Raw genomic sequence first — 18,887 nt, forward strand, 5'->3', positions numbered from 1 at the left:
CACATTTGAGCAATTGTATCAAATAATATAGTGAAAGGAAAGAAATCCAAGTCCCATTGTATTAAACGTTTTTTCCTTCCGCAGTGCTTAAATCCCAGCCTCAGTGCAGTAAATCCCATTTTCAAAGTACAGAAAAGGCAAATCCCAGTTCCCATTTTACCCTTCAGGACCCTCTATCAGTTGTTTAAACAGAATGTTGGAATTACTTAAGAAACAACTAGAAACTGAAGGTTGCCAAGATCCAGCCTTATGCTACTAAATTCAGTCAAAACCACAAAATGGAGCATTTCCTATCGTGCTGAAAGTCACTATAAAAAACGCAATGACCTCGTATAACAGATAGGCATCTGATGCTGAAATATGTTCACATATGGTGATCGACATAGTAAAGGAACGTCCTACAATGAAAAAGTACCAAAGCAATATAAACTTGGGAGTAATCTAAAAGAAAATGGAAATATTTATTCATTTTTTAAAATTCTTACTAAACACACAAGCTGCTGATATTTCTGGTAAAGGGATTTTATCTGACTGACGAAAGTGGTGTCAGCGGTTGAACACCTCCAAAAGCGCCGATTATATCTCCCCCCACTGTATGCGAAGAGTAATACTTATTCGTGCAAATTCAAAGTAAGAGGAAAAAAGTGTTCTTTGACCTAAGCTCGACCTGATGCGGTCCGGACGGCGATGTTTTTTTTCCAGCAATTGCCATACATTACAGTTTTTTTTATGTGTAATACATCATATTTGTATAGCTTTCTGTTTTCTGTTCATGCTTTTAGTTTACCGCTGTACATTGTGTACATCAGTTCTGCTTGTATTCAGCTACATTTGTCCAAAAACATTTACGTTTACAAAATGAGTTTTATACAATGAATGATTATATTCATGTAAGTTTACCTAAATATCCTTTGTTTAGCCTTTTTATTTACATAGATATATTTGACTTTCTTTTTGATGGAAGGTTGAATCCGATCAGTCGTTAACTAGTTTCGTTCCTTTCTAGAATCACGTGACCCTATAACTTTGGAACGCTTCTTCAAATCATCGGGACTCCATATTCTTGATCTGAGTCTGAGGTTACGATAAACCGAGAGAGGAATAAGCCCGAGTTGTCCTCGTCGTCCAATATCAGGACTGGGTCGACAGCTGTAGTTAACGATAAGATACTTTTCCAAATTAGGGCAGTTTTCGCCCCCATTTTGTAATTCCTTGTAAAATGCTTGCACCGGGCAAAAGGGAATATTATTGCATTTGCTCCTTAATTTGGACACAGTTTCTGACGCTCCGGGGCATACTTCCTGTCCTTTTGCAGATGGACACACTTCAGCGTGTTCGCGGCCCCAGAATGCTGAGTTGATCTTGAGTAACCAATCAGATGGGCAGGATAGTATGGACCTTTCAGAGTCACACAAAACAACTTCCTTTTTCTGTGGCACACATGTATAGTTTACAAGCAGATATTTCTGGACGCCGTAACAGTGTTTTCCATTTTGTAATATATCGGCCCTTCCTTCTAAAACACAACTTCCCATTCCTTCACACATGTCTTTTACGACATGCTCCGCCTCAGGGGCTGTGGGGCAGTCTGTTTCCGGGTCCCCGTCCTCCGAAGGGCAAATGTCGGGGGATTCCCGTCCCCAAAATACTCCTGTTATAGCGATTGCTGATCCCGGAGACTCACAAGTCAGTGGACTCTTTCCTTTTGAGCAAACTGTCACTCGTTTATCTGTGAATAAATCATATTAACGGCGAATATTAAAAAAGCTTTCAGCAGCGTTTTTCATTTGAATGAGGAATTAAATATGAGACAAAAGGTGTGTTGACATGCCGATAACTCTATGGAAAAGTCGAGGATAGATGATAAGACAACGCACGTCTCATAAAAAGGTCGTTCAACATTCCTGCCTTTTCTAGTGTTTTGTCATCAGCGGGATAGTCTAACTCTAAATAAGAAAATTGAGAATGCACGTATTTTCGTATTTTCGGGACCTCTCAGACGTTTACAATTTTATAACTGGTCTTCAACAAACGATAGCTCTCAATTTTGCCAAAAAAGTCATAGTTAACTTATTCATGGAGCTTAAAGCTAATGTCATTTAATTTTGGTTGTATTTTTAGCCACTCCTAAAGTACTGATACAGTGCTATATGGGGATTTGGCATCTGCACTCGTACTAGTGCTTGTCGTCGATGCCAAATCTCTCTATTTCCCCCTCATTACACGCGTCCATTTGGCTTAACAGCAAGGCGATTAAACGAACTCTTACTCAATTGATTCGCGAGTTTTTATCCTCTCAGAAGTTTACACTTTTATAACTGGTCTTCAACAAACGATAGCACTCAATTTTGCCAAAAAAGGTCATAGTCAACTTATTCATGGAGCTTTAAGCTAATGTCATTTAATTTTGGTTGTATTTTTAGCAACTTCTAAAGTACTGATACAGTGCTATATGGGGATTTTGACATATTTAAAAACTCCATCAACCGGGAACTCTCTGATTCCTGCTAAGTCCTGGGGTCGAGGGCCGTGGCTTAAACACTGACTTATGCACAATTCAAATGTGACCGGTGCACACCACTGCAGAACTTTCTTCTGATATATTTTAAATACTACATTCTTACTTACCTGCTTCCAAGTCTAGGGTCGTCAAAAGCTTCTCTTTTTCATTAGTTGAACCGTAGGTAAGTCCTATTGGAAAAAATAAATAAGATGTGTTATCCGCGCACGAACCAGTGGACCATTCTGCTTGACCGTAACGTGGCCACATCAGATTATTTGGCGTGCAATCATGGGGTTCTCTCTTCAAATTCCATCGCCAAATAACATGAGATTGCAGCTTTATGGTCACAGGTAATAGCTATTGATTTAAGCTTAAACAGAGAGACTATTCAGGTAAGGGGAGGACTAACATAGAGGGGTGCAGGCGTGAAAAGAAGTACAAAGTAGTGACGCCTGCGTTCTGTCAATGAAGGGACACAACGCAGAATGTAAGAGTGAGAGAAGTGAGAAGTGAATGTCCTAAGCTGCACTTAGGAGCAACAAGAAAAAGACACCGCTCATAGTCCAACATCAATATTTTTGGTTCAATATGCCGTTAAGAGGGTAAACAAACCATTTATAGCTTTGTCAAGTAGCAGGCCACACCAGCCAACCTTTTGCGCGATCCAGTTGATTCTAGTATTTAGAAGACACTCTATGCTTAAAGTCTCATTTTTCCAGAAGCTGCATTTTCTGCATCTATTAAGATTATATTTACATTTTCTTAAAGGAAATACTAAATAACGTGTGGGTGATTAAGTCAATTGGAAGGTGCCAAGAGTCTATAACGAACCATTCACCCTGGGCAGGTGATATACTTGTGCAGTTCCAAAGCACTGGTTTCCTTTGTTTCTACGTACAACAATATATAGCTCGCTCTTAACGGAGGGTAAATTTCTAAGAAGCTAGATATCTCAGTAGGGGGTCAGGGGACAACACGGACAATAATATATATGAAAAAAAATCACCACGACTTACCAGACATAGTTAAAAGAACCACGAAGTAAATAACGTCCTTGCTGTCCATTGGGAGCCGGAAATGGCCAATTCCTCTGTTTGGCTTTCAAACTACGTGCGTTGAATTAATCTGATATAGGATTTTAGGTATAGAAGTATTTAAAAACGAAAACGCGCATCGTAAGAGCAAATAAATATAGAATAAACACACTTAGCGATATCGGGTCAAAATGATAAACAAACCTTCCTTTCGTCGGCGCACAATCGCCATCCGCGTCATCACATCGACAGTTAATGATGTTTTAAAGTAAAGCTAGATTTCAATCTGGACATAAAATTTGTGATAGCTTATAAAAAAATACCTTCTGTTGATATTTTTTGTCGAGAAATGACGTTCGCACGGAAGTATGAGCACGAGCTGTTAATAATTAAAATCGTAACTTGCACTTGTTCCACTGTCAGTACGTGGTTTTGATTTTTTGCGGGTATGCATTGTAGGTGAATTAACAAGAAATATTTGCTTTTTCAATTAAGAGGAGAAAGGATATGAGTTTCACCTAGTACACAGTTTACTGTCATTGACCAAAATTATGGTACGAGCAGAACACGGGTCCCATAATCTAACAACAACGTTTGCCAAATGTTAGTGCGTCCAAGTTTGAGGACGGTGTAATGAAGGCTTTTAGATAATTAAGAATTCAGAATTGTCCCAAGATATTTCAAGTAAAGGCCTGCCTTTACCGATATGCGTTCTTGTTTTTGTAGAGAGATAAATTAATAAAAAGATTCTTTTCGATATATTAAACTGACTGCAACTTTATAGTGATGCCTAGGGGACAAAAAAAACCAAAGCAAATTATTAATCGTGTTCATTAATTTTCTTTGCTTGTATCCTTTAACGGCGAATATTAACATATCGAATTTTAATATATCGAAAGGATCCTAATGGCTGATTCTCTCTGAAATAATACTAATTAAAATGCAAAAGGACTATATCTAGAGGTGTTACGCTAAGCAACGCCTCGTACATCTTGTCTAACAACAGCGTAATAACACTACGAGAAAAAGTGTGCAAAACATTGCTCCGTATATGGTAACAGTCTTTTAGCATAACAATATACACAGTGCTTGACAACGAGGTCACTTAAACTGCAATACGTCTTTATTGCATACACAACTAAATGCTCAATTTACAGAGGATTTGTGTGGAATGTTCTCTATAATTTAGTTTTACAAAGCAGATAAATGAAAACAAACTGCAATTTAGCCTTGATTGCAAACGAAACAACTGTCCCGCAAAAATGTATTCAATCGAGAAACCTCTTTGGTTTAAATAACTGGATAGGAATGATTCTTTAAATAAGGCCGTGTTATCGAATCCAAAAACAATACAAAGTGTTTCACTGCGCATACATTCTGCGGTCACCTAAGCTTAAACTCAAATCTATAATCAACAAATAGTCCTCTTCACCTCTGTATACCAAAAATAAAGATGTGCGCCTGTCACACCTACTCTTTTGTGCTTAACAAATTTTCTTGTAGGAACAACCAGCTCCTTAACAAGGCTGTCAGGAGTGTCACGCAGTAACAGGAAAACCTCTATTGCTGCGTTATTCACTATTCAGCGAAGCGTGTTTCACATTTTCTTTTCTTCTTTTTTTGTTCGTCTTTGTTTGATCTAAGTAGAGACAGAGTATTTGCTTTTTCATTGACTGCAGATATTAGAAAATAAAACATACACCATTGCAACCTAATTGGTACCCGCTTGTTACTTCTTTATTAGTTTGGTCGACTCAGATCAAATTAAATTTTTGCTGGTTATTGAATTGAAAATAAGGGGAAAACTCAAGTATTTGGAGAAAAATCTATCCGCGCAAGGCAGGCAAACTGCAACAAACCCGACCAACACATTGAGTTCGTCTCTGATAGGAACAAGGACAATTTTGGGTGGGGGAGAGCTCTCTCCATTGCGTGGGAATCACTAATTTCATCTCTGAACAAGGCAAGGCTCTTATACTCTTAATTATAAGGTCTGAAAAACGCTTTCGTACCTCTCTTAGCTAATGCATTGATTTTGTCACTTGCTAGAGCTCTTTCCCACAATGCAAGATTATCGATCTCCAGTGGCACTCTGAAAGTGGGTGCGTCAGAGTTGTTTGGACGTCCAATTTCTACGTGAGAGAATGCATCGTTTGGCCTTGAAACTTTGAAGGACTTTCCACTTGTAATTTCCTTGCCATTGACATACAGCTTAAGTAAGCCGTCCTTCTTCCAAGTAAAAGCCATGTTAAACCATCCTTGAGGAAGATTTGTTGTTTCTACCTGCCACTGTTTGTGATGTGTGCTTAGTGTAATGATGTAACGATTCAAGAGATGAAGAAAGGCAAAACCACGAGCCTTTGTTGTTTGACCTCCGCTGGACAAGAAGTACGAGCTGGACTTGTTATGGAATTTTGTTTTGTCCAGCTTGAGCGATGCCATCACTGTCATGCCCTTATGTTTACACTGATCTGGATCACTGAAACATTTTCCTGCGAATACAAAAAGTTATTAGCTATTGCGGTCCTTTGGATGTGAATTGGAGTATTTCATGTAAAGCCAGTGCCGGATCCAGAACAAAACGGAGGAGAAGGGGGGGGGGGGGGGGGGGGTGGGTCTCAAAAAAAATTTTTCGGCCCTTCGGGCATCAGTTTGGTCTTAAAATAAGCGGGTGGGGCCCCTCCCGTGGATCCGCCATTGTAAACTCCCAGCATTTCTCAGCATTCTTTGGACAACCAAGCCTGCGTCGCAGACGTAATCTACCCCAGGTTAGTACGGTCTGCAAAGCAACGCCGAAGTCCTTGTTCTGGATCCCAACGGGTTTAACAAATTACCGGATGTACGTTTCGAATTTGCCTTCAACTTGATTAGCAAACCATGGCGCGTTTGTAAACCCTGATTCACAGGTTGGGAATCAGAGCAACAACGGACTTAACTAGGACCCAGTTGTTCGAACGCCGGTTAACGCTAACCCAGGGCTAAATTAATTAAAGTAATTTTCTATATTCTCTTTAGAGTATCCAATCATCAAATTTTAGGCAAAGAGAATTAAAGCTCTCATATCTGAGTTTAAATTTCGCACTAACCCAGGGTTGTCTTACTTCGAACAACCCGGCCCAGAGGTTTAGTTTAGTCTGTGGTGCACGCTATAGACAACCAATCCCTTCCTAATCACACTCATTACGTAGCCTCTTTATTATCTAAGGTAAATAATGATGAAGGAGGGCTAGCTCAAAATAGCTATTACTAACTTTCTGCAATAAATTTTCAACGCCAAACTGGAATTTAGATTACACGAAAAGTGTTACCTTGAAAGTCTCCAAGAGAAATCCATCCTTTCTTGTCACTTATTGTGGCTACATGTCCTCGCGCAATTGTCGAAACAACTCGCGCGCCTCCCATAAACCGAGCCACTCTTTTGTGAAGAACATCATGGGATTCTCCTGATGAGAAATCTTCAAACTGCCAGAGGTAGTCAGCGGATTTTAAATGTTTTATAACTGAAACGCGGCATTGCGAACGAATTAGACTTCTAAAATCTTTACATGTATTGTAATTACAACAGAGTAGGTCATTGTTGATTATTCACCAACAGATTACAGCAAAGCAACGGAAGCCGCCCGCTGAAAGGAATAGCCTGCGTCGAGGACATGCTAAAGCTTCTGTATAGAGCCGAACTATACAAATGGTTTAGACGATACGTGAGCCGGATGCAACGCAGGCTATAAAAGGAAGGGCTTATTCCGTTTAATCACAAAATATTTCCCAAACTTGAGAAAAGAAATATCACCTAAATATTATTGAACGAGCAAATAGTACTAGTTTTAGCAAATAGTACTAGTTAAATCTGGTACTATTTGCTCGTTCAATAAAATTAAAAGTAAGGGGAGGGGACGTTAAAGTTGAAGTAGAGGTGCAAATCCAGCAAATGGTCAGATCAGGACTCAAACCCAGACCTTGACACAGTGCCCAGCACTTACTGACCACTTGGCCAAGTAGCTTCCTCCTTCTTTCTTAAACTCATGAATAAATCAATCATAAAGACAATACAAAGAGACTTAATATTCCGTAAGTGTTTGAAAATCAGATGAAAAACCCTTCATTTTTGCATCCTTAATTTCCCTTTTTAGCTCTTGGCTCATTTTCTTTGTGAATTAATAAAAAAAATTTGTTTCATTACAACATCAAACTACTTGTCTGCACGTCGTATTTTCAACTCTCTTTTCAGTGTTTGATCTTGTATTAAACACCATGTCTCAAATTACATATATTATTTCCAACCCTACCAGCATCGTTCCTCTTCTTGTTAGTTTCATGTACCGACTTCTCCGTCGGTGATTTGTGTGAGAGTATGTCCCCTCTTTTCTTTCCAGCTGCAAATATAACAAGAGTGTAAATCATAATGCCTCATTAAATCTTTTAACATTTGACTAGAAATTTCACAAAAAATTCACAAAAATTCCAGACAACTTTTCGTACAATTAAAAAAAACAAATAGCACTATGAGAAAATTCTATCAAAAAGGTTTCATTTGAATGGTAACACCATAAGATTTTGCCCCAAATAACTATTATAACTTGATCTAGGCGTGAAAAGGTTACAGATGCAGTTTTGCGTGACATTGCAACGTCTACGACCTCTGTTTTCCGTATAGGACACTGACTCAAGTGACTGCTCGGTTCAATAGACTTTTTTACCGCTAAGGTCGCCATATTGAAGTAATTCGATTTTTAATCATTATTACATCCAAACACGGCACAAGGATCTTTTTTCCCATTACAATCTTATTCTAAGAAAACTTTAAGAAAAAATGTCCCGAAAAGTGCTCGAAAATACAAACGAAATGTGCTCATGCCCCCTGGGCATCCTATAACACTCCTTAATTAATTCAATATGGCCGCCGTATCGGTAAAAAGGTCTATTCGTCGAAAGAATAGGACCATTTATGCGAGCAAAAATAAGACGTGTCCTAATCACACAAGGCGCATTTTGAATAAAACACGAACTTGATGTACTCGTATAAAATAATAAAAAAAATAATACAGGTTGTACCATTTACACACGCTAAGACGTCTCTTTGGCCATTTATACAGGAAGTTCGCGTTTTATTTTCCTCGTATAAATGCATGGCCCAAATGTTTTCAGTCTTAACGGTAATCAGTACATTTAAGAATAAAGTACATCAGACTACTTGTGTATATCAGGTGTGACCGTTCCTCACCTCGTATTCTTCGCATTCTCTTTAGTAGAAGTCTTTTTAGTTTCTTCTTCTGTTTTCGGAGCCACTGCCATCTCTTCCTTTGATATTGCCACATTCTTTTACCTGCGCGTTGTTTTCTTATCGCCAGCAAACGCCGTCTTCGTTTAACAGAAATCAGCTGCCTTTGATACCTAAACCATCTAACACGAATGCTCGCGGCTTTTCTTATTTGATAACGCCGCAAGATTTGCAAACGCCGTAATATTGCATAACGCCGCAAACGTCTGTAGTAAGACATCTTTTGCGAAATACTCACAAGCCCTCTCCTGATCATAGTGAGACGCATACCCATGCGTCTTTGACGGGCCCTTACTCTAAATTGGAGCGTCCTTAACCTTGCTGCCCTTTGGCGTAATCTGCGGTATCTTGCTCGAATGGCTCGTTGTCTAAGAAGAATTTTTCGCCGCAAAAGCTTAATTCTTTTTCTAGCTAATGCCACCATTCGCCTCCGTTCTGCTTGTTGCCTTGCTCGGAATTTGGCCATCATTCGATACCGCCTTAGCCTCCGTAATCTGGAGATTTTTCGCGCACGCGCCAACCTCCTGCTAGCCAATAACCGCAATCTTCGCATACGTCGTCTGGCCCTAATTCGCAGGATCCTAATGGCTCTTCTTCTTGCTCGGAGCATGCGCGCACGTCTTTTGGCTGCTTGTAGTCGGTAATAACGTCGCTTGAGCCTCAGTTTGCGAACACGAATTCTTGTTTTCATTTTTAGAATTCTCTTTCTCAGGACCATCCTCACTTTCCGCACTGCCATCAATCGTCTTACTTTCCCCAACATTTTCAAGCGCCTGACCCATCTAGCAACGAGCACCTGTTTTCTTTTCAATAGCCTCAACTTTAGTAAGCGTCTTTTCAATCTTCTTTTCAATTTTCGGGTTTTTGCTACGCGTGCTCGCTTTCTTCGTTTTCGTCTAGCTTTTCTTCTTTTCTCCCGTAATTTTCGCCCACGTCTTTTTCTTAATCGAGTCCCAGAACCTACATAAAAAGACGAACATCTTAAAAACAGCGAAGGAATGAACAGATATACAACCCCAGGCCCTTTGATATGTTTTACTCGGATTTGGAGTAATAACTAAAGGTTACATAGCGCGGGCGAGTTTCAGGCTTCTGAACGACGGTTACAACGCTCTTGCTCCAACGGTGGTCCTTTGCGTGAGTTTCATAAAACGCGCGTGATCAGATTAAGAGTGATAGGAGGTACAAAAGCGTGTGATCAGATTGCGTTTCAAGCATTCATACTCAGTGGAAATCCAAACGAATGCTGGCTTTATACGTGCCAAGCAAGCGTAAAAGCAACCTAGAGATTAGGAGTGGAAACTTCTCTTGCCGCTTGCAATTAAGCAACACTTTCGCTGTAATGTACTAAAGCCTGTACGCGCAGCATTTTTTATCCAAATGTCAATCGAAACCGCTTCTTATACTTAAGTTTTTTTTTCACAGTTACTTAGAAGTTCAATTACTCATCTAATAGGTCAAAACAAATAAAGGTCAGTGCTCACCTGTTCTCGGCTTCGGGCGAGTGTAAGGGCCTGAAAATACAACAAAAAAATTTGAATTTAGTATGATAATCGTGGTCATCGTTATCATCGCTTTAGCTGTACTTAAACGAAAGAACTTTCGAATAACGTGGTTATTTCTTATCACATCTTCCTTACTTTCATTTTTGTATCACTTATAGTTAACGTGGAAAATATGAAATAATATTTGGACTTTTCAGTAAATACCTCGTACGAAGCCCGTTTGCTCTGATTCGGTTTGTACTGTAAGTTACGAAAGTAATTTTTTCAACTAGGAACCTATAACTTACAGAACGGAAGAGCAAACGGTAAGACAATTATAAGAACGGGCATTGATAATTGACGCGCGTCAAATCCTAAACACGAGGAAATGGCATTTGCTTAACTCTTAACATACTTACAGTCCCTGTAAATATGTTTCAGACATATATAATTTTGGTTATCAAAAACAAACTTGAATTTACAAGACTATGTGTGTGCTAATTCAAACATGATAAGAAAATGTCTTTATCCTTGCCGCTAAACAATCTAAGAAAAGGATAATCTTCTATTTGTCTAAATTAAAACTCCAGTATCTGGCACCTTTTCCGATCGTGTAGGCGTCGATAAAGTTAGAACCTCCCGCGCTGGCTCTGAAGCGACCTTTGATAACTGGTTTTCTTGTGTAAGTTCTTGATGAAAACGTTCCATAACACACGCCGCGCCTGCGAAGAGCGAAGGCACGATATCTCTTACGCCTTGCAAGAAGAGCGCAGCTAAAAATTTTTCTTCTCCCGGTAACTCGGCCTAATCTCATCCCCAGTGCTCTTCCTTTCGGAGATCGAAAGCGTCCTATCCAACGGTAATGCCAGACGGAGCCTCCCTTTCGAGACCTCGGACGAGGCTTATAGCGACCTACGACGAGTAAATCAATCAATCAATCAATCAATCAAACAATCAATCAATCAGTCAAACACTCAGCCACACAAAAACACTGTTTCTTATGCAAATGTCTGTTCTAAAATTTCTGGGAAAACTTTGATAAGTTTGTGTTCATGCTCACTTTTCGTGTATTGTGGGAATGGATGCACCGTTTTTCTCTGTTCTCTACAAATCTAAAAAGCTAGGTTTCTGCAGACTCTGATTGATGAATTTTTACGAAGTTTGATTGGCTCAACGGGTTATCGCCTCATAATCCTGCTGCGACCATATATGGTAAATGGTTTCATAATGAGAGTATTTACAAGGGCCACCCGACATTGCGCTGCACTAACGCACTAAGCGATCCACCTGATTCACGGGCAATGCAAATTCCGACAAATTTACGAACCTCGTTACGCGACGGTTTTCGGCGTAGATGATAACCAGCGATACATGAAGACTAATCTTTCAGATATTTATATCGAATTTTTACCTTTTCCAATTTTGTAGGCGTCAATCGAACGCAGTCCACCAGAACTTGCTTTAAACTTTCCATACATGCGAACCTTGCCTGAGTAGGTTCCTGAATACCTCGACACATAACAGTCGCCTCTATTACGCAGTGCGAATGCTTTGTATCCCATGTTACGAGCACGCCGGGCACATTTGAAAACTTTGTTTCTTCCCTTCATTCTCCCGACAAAACGACCCAGACTCCTTGTTGTAAGCGACTTGAAGCGGCCAATGAACTGATAGTACCATGGTGATGCTCTGGGCTTTGGCCTTAGTGAGCCTAATGAAGTGTCAAAATGTCAATCATAATCAATTAAAATTGTTATACTAATACATGAGAAATTTCTGTAATTTGATTGGCTTAGAGCAGTGGTATTTCAGCTTAATTTGAAATACCTACATGTGAAAATTACAAAGCTTTTGCAGGAAGTAGTATAAACAAATAATAGCATGATTTTTAGTGATATTTCAAAATTGTCTCAAATTTCACTCGCCTAAAGGCTCGTGAAATTACATATAACAATTTTGAAATATCACTCGTGGTATTTATGCCAAATACCACTACTAATCATGCTATTACCTATACAAACTTTTAAGGATAAAACGCAAGACGTTGTTTGATCATACAAATCTTGCAAACAACAACAGCAACAACAACAACTCTAACAATCGCAAGAGATGGTACATTATAAACATGTGCCAAAAGCTAAAGCTGATCGAGGCAGGCAGTGTGGGGACGCTTCATATGGAGATTAAATTCTCATATTTAACATGTTTGTAGAATATATAAAATAAATAAAATTAACGTGATATTTTATGATACCTGATATTTCATGAATAAGGGTGTCTATGCCATTGTAACTATACTGGTTTTGAAAATTAAGAAATAGGTTCCTAAAAAGCGTGCATTGAAAGTTTTCTCGGCTTCTCAGGATATTGTTTCAATGCCAAATGGAGTCCGATTGTATATATTGACTTCCCTTCCTCTATTTCTTATCAACAGACATTTCATATATCAATATAAGTCGTCGACCTTTTTTTGACATCTTTCAAGAGTGAAAAGCAGTTTCGGAGATTTGCGGTTCTTGTCTTTTTTTGTCATCATGAGTGTTGCTAGGAAGCATATTCTCTAAACCACTAAAGTTTGAAAACGTTACAGTCAAGAAGACTTTTGCAGGGAGTGATCAAGCAACGTTGTTTGATTAGTCCCTGCAAAAGTCTTCTTGACTGTAACGTTTTCAATTTTATCTGTTTTGACTGATCACGATCTTTTTGGAACCGACGTTGAGCAAGATTGTTCGTACACGGTTTTTGCAGTGGTTTTTTTACCTTAACTAAACACACTAAACTTTACTGAATTACGGAACAGCTAGAACCCGCGCACCTTTGTCTCCTTTCGCTAGTAGGCAAATGATGTGAGTTTGTTGTTTTGGTTATTTTAACGCGCCAATTATATTACTCATTTTAAGTTCATAAAAATGGTTCTTATAATACTCCTCATTTAAAATATGTACAGGAATAGAAAAATCAGAGATTATCCTAAGAAATAAAAATTTACTCTCTCCTGCTACAGGTTTGCTGACTAAATGTAGCTTAAAACAAGGAAATAGAAAAGTAAGGCATAGCACATGGTTCTCATTTTGATTCAAAACGAGTGGCTGCTGCATGTTTTATCTATCGCTTCTAGTCTCACCTCTTCCAATCTTATAAACGACCATACCGCGGAAACCAGAGGTTCTTCCATATTTTGTCAGCGGTCTTCGTGATCTTGCACCGTAGCAATAACGTCTGCTTCGCAGTCCAAAATATCGGTATCGTTTCTCTCGAGCCATAAGTGCGCATTGCTTGACTGGGTTTACTCTTTGTTTAACCGTTCCAAGGTACCTGCGGCCTCGAATGGATACACCCTTTGCAATTCGGTAAGTTCCAATCCTGCGATAGTTCCAAACTCGTCGTATTGGCCTTGGGCGTGGTCTGCGGGGTCGAGGTCGGGGGCGCATTCCAGGTCTAGATGAGCCTGAAGGATTCACAGTATAAGTTGATCACAATACACTACCACCCCGCGAGTAAAAGCCTACATTTTCCCAAGTTAGCCTGAACAGGTTCTTACAAAAATGGTAATTAACACAAAATTAGGCTACTCAGGTTCCTAAATAGGTTCTCATTTTCTGAAGAAAAATATTACTTTGTAGTTAAGAGTTAGCCTTCTACTCACAAAAAAATTGCTTACCAGTAAAAATTATTTTATAATGACTATAATAACAAAAATTATAACCCTTTCGTGATTACATGAATTTCGAAGTTCTCCTTCAGAGTACACATTATTTTATAAAAAATTAGAACCTGTTACAAACTTTAGGCTAAACAGGTTCTTCTATAGTGAGGGTCTGACTGAAGTTTTTTTAGCCTAACACGTTCTTCAGTAAAAACTAGGTTCTTAATTGCGGGGGTTGTACTCTACATTGGTTTTCGCAAAGTACATGCAGAATAGCTGTGTGAATTTGTGGTAGATACTTCGAAAATTTTAGAAACGTCGAGAAATTTCTTTTTAGATTAAAATCAGACGAATTCTTTTCAACGAAGTTGAAAAGAACAGTTATTACTGGCACAAATATCTACACTACGTGCACTTTACCTTTCGATACAATATACACTTTTAGCCCACCAACTGTAGTTTTTCCGCGTGTTGTAAACTTTGCGGAGGTCATGCTGGACAAGAAACACTTAACTCCACGGCGGATGGCAAAAGCTCTACTTTGTCTTGCACGAGCCAAGCGAAAGCACGCCCTTACGGCGTAGGCGGGACGAGTGACAGTGCGAGCAGCACGCCCTAGTCTAGAAGGAATCTTAAATCTTCCTATGTAGCGGTAATATACTCTTCTTCCTAATAGAGAGACAGTGGCGGGATTTCACTTTTAGTACTTCCTGTTTACCTTTCTCTTCAACGGAAGCTTGCTAAAATGCTCTCCATTTGTGGCGAGCAAAGCGAGACGCGAGAGAACGCGCAAGCGAGTGGCAAAGCCGCGAGGGGCGGACGAAAAGAGAACTTCTCCCTTTTCACGTGCCGCTAACGCGTGACTTCGCCAAATGGAGAGCTTGCTCGCAGGCTACTTCAACAAAAACGGTTTTAGTTGGTGCTTTTTTATAAACCAAACGTCTACTCAGACGAGGGTTTAAAGCAAAGAAATGCTCTTTCTGCTCTTTCTGGGTTAAATACGCCTTTATAGGAGCTAACTACTACATTGAACAGTTGGTTCCATCTTAGGGATGAAGCTATCGGTTTTGTGAATTTTATTTTTATACCACGTTAAAAACAAGTAAAACAAATACCTGGTATTCGCGGCCTTGGACGGGGTCGGAGTCCCGGTCGTGGTCTTATTCGTGGTCTGGGTCGAGAAGGACGACGCCCTGAAATCATGACAAACAAATGTCGCGATATTGACAGGAGTGTTTGTCATTTTAATGAATTAAGTTTTGAAATAGAAAAAGATGGTAAAGTTTTGTTGACTAATTAGGTTTTGTGTGCAATCGGACAACATTTAGGAGCTACAACAATCCTTTTGACCAACTCTAGAGACGAAGGACCAATTTCCTTCATTAACCCAGCAGTATGATGGCAAAATAGTATCAGTTTAAGGTGCCATGTTTTTCACTTAACCAGTAATTAATACAAAATCAGTTATGACACAAAAACAAACAAATACCACAATACTACTATTAAAATTAACTGCCTACTACAGAACCTTGCCAGCTGCCTTATGGCCAAACAGATGAACTATTTTAATAGACTGCTTACTAAATAAATGATAAATTACATAAGTCTAAGGGAAGATGACCTACCATTGGTACGTTGATACACTTTAATCGCTCCAAGTCTCCTAGGTTTACTGCGTCCATACATCACGAACTTTCTACGTAACCGAGTGACGTAACAATAACGGCCATATTGTAACGCAAATACCCGATATCGTCCGTATTTTGCTATTTTTTCACATCGCCTGCGAGCAAAGAGTCTGCTTTTAAACTTCTTGATCGGTCTTCCAAGAACTCTTCTGGGAGGTGGTCGATAGAGACCCTTAAAGTAGTATGACTTGCGCCCTAAGTGCAAATGAAATACCTCTGTCAGCTACAGATACACCAACGAATATCTAGGGGGATTTTTGAAAACGTTACCGCCAAATGTACCCTTTCCGTCCAACAGTTTTTTTGGCCAAAAACCCAAAGTAGCCACTATAAAAGTGCAACCATTGTTTTTTTCTCTTCTCCTCCTTTGCTTCTCCTGACTCTTTCTTTTTCTCCTTTCCTTTTCCTTCGTTACTGTGATTTTGGACCTTATCGGCTTTAAGAAACCTGCCTTTTCAGTCAAATGACTGAAAATTTCCTTAGGTTGGGTTTCAAAAAACCGGTTAGATACATATAGGCATTATTGACCAAGCGTGAGGTCAAGATAACTAAGTAACCATAGTTTCACAAGAAGGGTTGTTTTCAAGCAGTTGAGTTAAAGACCCTGCTTTAAAACACGTGACCCTTCCCCAGGCTCTGCAGGTGCAAGAAATAGGGAGCTTAAGCAAAGATGACTACGACTGAGGCGATCTGTTAAAAAGTTAATCCACGCTCTCATTCCTTACGGTTCAGTTTGTCAAATGTTGATGAATTTTTCTAGAGTTGAATTCTCACGAGGACCGCATCTAGGACGGTATCTGGGTTTTTGTCTTGTGTTCACGTCTTCTACAAACCGAGAAATTAGGAAGTGGCAGGTCGTAGTCGTTCAACGACGGCAGAGAACTTTACAAAAAGCGTGATACACATGCAAATTTGTCATTTTGCCAATCAAAACGTTCCCGTTCCCGTCGTCGTCGTCGTCATTGCTTAAGCTCTCTTATGGTATCACCAATAAACAGCGAATCATATCTTCAATCAGAAGATTTCTCATTCAGTACCTGGCTTTGGTCTGGGTCGTGGTCTGGGTCGAGGTCTGACCCGGGGTCTCGGCCTTGGTCTCGTTACTCGGCCGCTACCTGTAAAATAGGAAAACATATCATGCAGAAGTTATATATTAACCTTAAAACCAGGAAAGTGGTAAAAAAACCTAGTAATTCACCATTCTCTAATAGGCCACAATGTACCATATTTACCCCCCAAAGTTTGCATATCCATTGTCTTCGATTTCTCTTGGGACGACTGTAATACCAGGAGAAACTGGAAACAATGGTTATGCAAAATTTTGGGGGCTAAGTGCATTATGGTCTATGTGAAAATGGTGAATCGAAAACAAATATGGTGCTCTTCTTGTAGAGATCATTTAAAAATTTATGATATTTTAGGCAATGATACACTATTCAGACTGCGTTCACACGGCAGCGGACGAACTTTCGACCGGCTGAAATTTTCACCGCAGACTTTCTTTCGTTCACACGGAAGTGTTCACTATTTTCGCCCTATTCACACGGAACTTTGAACGGTTAGAGTTCTAAATTTTCGTATGGTTAAGGTGATTCCGTGTGAAACGCGCGAACGTTCAATCGGTCAAAAATTCGTCCGGTGTCTTGTGAACGTAGCCTTAAGGTGATGTTACACGAGAAGATTCGCAACGACGATTTTTAGCGCAACACAGCATTACAACATTGTTGCGAATGGTTGCAACATTGTTCCAACAGTGCTACGCTATGTTGCGCTCAAAATCGTCGTTGCGAATCGTCTCGTGTAACATCACCTTTAGGCCATCTAGTTTTGATGCAAATTACAGAACATTAATAGAACAAGAGGTGAACCATTAGCCAACCTCCAAGTCCTAATTTTGGGTGTCTGGCTATCCATATATCGACTTATTTCACAATACCACAGACGACGGGTCAAAATTACATCTATCTTCTACTCTATCTTCTAACATCTAACCTAAATTCAAGGAATTTTTACCTCTCACGATGAACACCTTCAGGGCTCCTGGCATTTTCGTTCGCGGTGAGCCGTACTTTGTAAATTTTCTAGGATTGGTTCGAGCGAGGAAGCATTGCCGACCAAACCTTAGAGCAAACGACCAGGCTCTACGCATGCGCGCTAGGCGTTGGCAGTTCTTTTTCGCATTCTTAATGCTTTTCAGGGTTATCACAGGTCTACCAAGGATTGTTTTCGATGGGGCTCTGTACCGTCCAAGGTAACTGTATTTTGCACCTAAAGAGAAAGCGTACGGTAAGGGAACTCTTTCGGGTGCGTCACCCGTTGTTCGTAGTAACTGTGCAACGTAAAAACTAAGTTAGGATAGATTTCCACTGTTGCCTCCTTTTTTGCGCGCGTAAATAGAATAGAGGCAATGTATGATAGGTCATGCGTAAACGTTATGTTTCCGCGAGTTACAATTTCTACTTTGACGCGCAACCTGTCAGACATTTCTTCTATTATATTTACGCAAGTAAAAATTACGCGACAGTGAAAATCCACCCTAAAAGGCAGCTAAATGCAATATATCACCGAAAATACGGTACAATTAAGGAAATCGTTTACTCCTCCTTTTTTAAATACGCCATAAAACGTAAGACCTTCAGATCAATCAGCAGATAGTCGGCGTTATCGACAAGGTTTTGCCAGACGGGAGCGGGCTTTAATACTAAAGAGCCTCCACGCGAGGAAATGCTTGTGATCGGTGACGTGTCCAAAGTTCTCCAACCCATTCTAATCGCGGCTTTGCCACTGTTGTTCGCAGCTCCTCCGTGTAAATTAAGACAAAAAGCACTTGTGATTTAAGCAAAGCAATCGTGGGCGAAATTTCACAGAAATATGAAACTACTTTTTACTATTCGTGTTTTGGTCTCTTGCGAAAAGGTTTGCAAAGCAAGCTCAAACAATAGTATTACCTGGTGGCGGCCTTGGCTTCCCTGTGGGCCGTCTGCCTAAAATAACACGATGTAAATGTTAGTAACCATCAAATTCCAAATACCAAGGTGCTTTGGTACGTTTGCTAAGGTGAATGACGAGTAACGCAACCACGAAGACGTAAGATTTTGCCAGAATGTGAAAGTCTTGACCAACATCAATTTTCTCCTAACAACATCAGCAGATCATCGAGAGTAAAGGTAATGAGAATTACTAAATTTATAACCAAAGGGAGAACGCTTTGATCTTAAACCACATTCTCTCAACTGTTCTTAAAAGAAATGTAT

General features: G+C 39.8%; 2 protein-coding genes across 2 annotated transcripts; both read right to left on the minus strand.

Moving 5' to 3' along the window:
* Nucleotides 1-460: 460 nt before the first annotated feature.
* Nucleotides 461-4,163, minus strand: LOC140952996 (protein eva-1 homolog C-like). The gene is made up of 4 exons (XM_073402467.1): nucleotides 3,742-4,163; nucleotides 3,520-3,628; nucleotides 2,629-2,691; nucleotides 461-1,729 (listed from the first exon to the last, which is right to left on the minus strand). The coding sequence occupies exons 2-4, from the start codon at nucleotides 3,566-3,568 to the stop codon at nucleotides 987-989; spliced, it is 855 nt and encodes a 284-aa protein (XP_073258568.1). The 5' UTR covers nucleotides 3,569-3,628; nucleotides 3,742-4,163; the 3' UTR covers nucleotides 461-986.
* A 58-nt stretch (nucleotides 4,164-4,221) lies between these two features.
* Nucleotides 4,222-18,613, minus strand: LOC140953180 (uncharacterized). The gene is made up of 17 exons (XM_073402680.1): nucleotides 18,582-18,613; nucleotides 17,626-17,901; nucleotides 17,085-17,099; nucleotides 16,671-16,736; nucleotides 16,408-16,455; nucleotides 15,567-15,828; nucleotides 15,061-15,116; nucleotides 14,366-14,614; nucleotides 13,424-13,747; nucleotides 11,711-12,010; nucleotides 10,900-11,211; nucleotides 10,300-10,329; nucleotides 8,759-9,775; nucleotides 7,824-7,910; nucleotides 6,846-7,037; nucleotides 5,550-6,029; nucleotides 4,222-5,176 (listed from the first exon to the last, which is right to left on the minus strand). Exons 2-17 carry the CDS (start codon nucleotides 17,780-17,782, stop codon nucleotides 5,109-5,111), a joined length of 3,663 nt encoding a protein of 1,220 aa, XP_073258781.1. The 5' UTR covers nucleotides 17,783-17,901; nucleotides 18,582-18,613; the 3' UTR covers nucleotides 4,222-5,108.
* Nucleotides 18,614-18,887: the final 274 nt, after the last annotated feature.

The sequence above is a fragment of the Porites lutea genome, chromosome 11 (genome assembly GCF_958299795.1).
Source record: "Porites lutea chromosome 11, jaPorLute2.1, whole genome shotgun sequence".
In the NCBI taxonomy this organism is placed as follows: Eukaryota; Metazoa; Cnidaria; class Anthozoa; order Scleractinia; family Poritidae; genus Porites; species Porites lutea.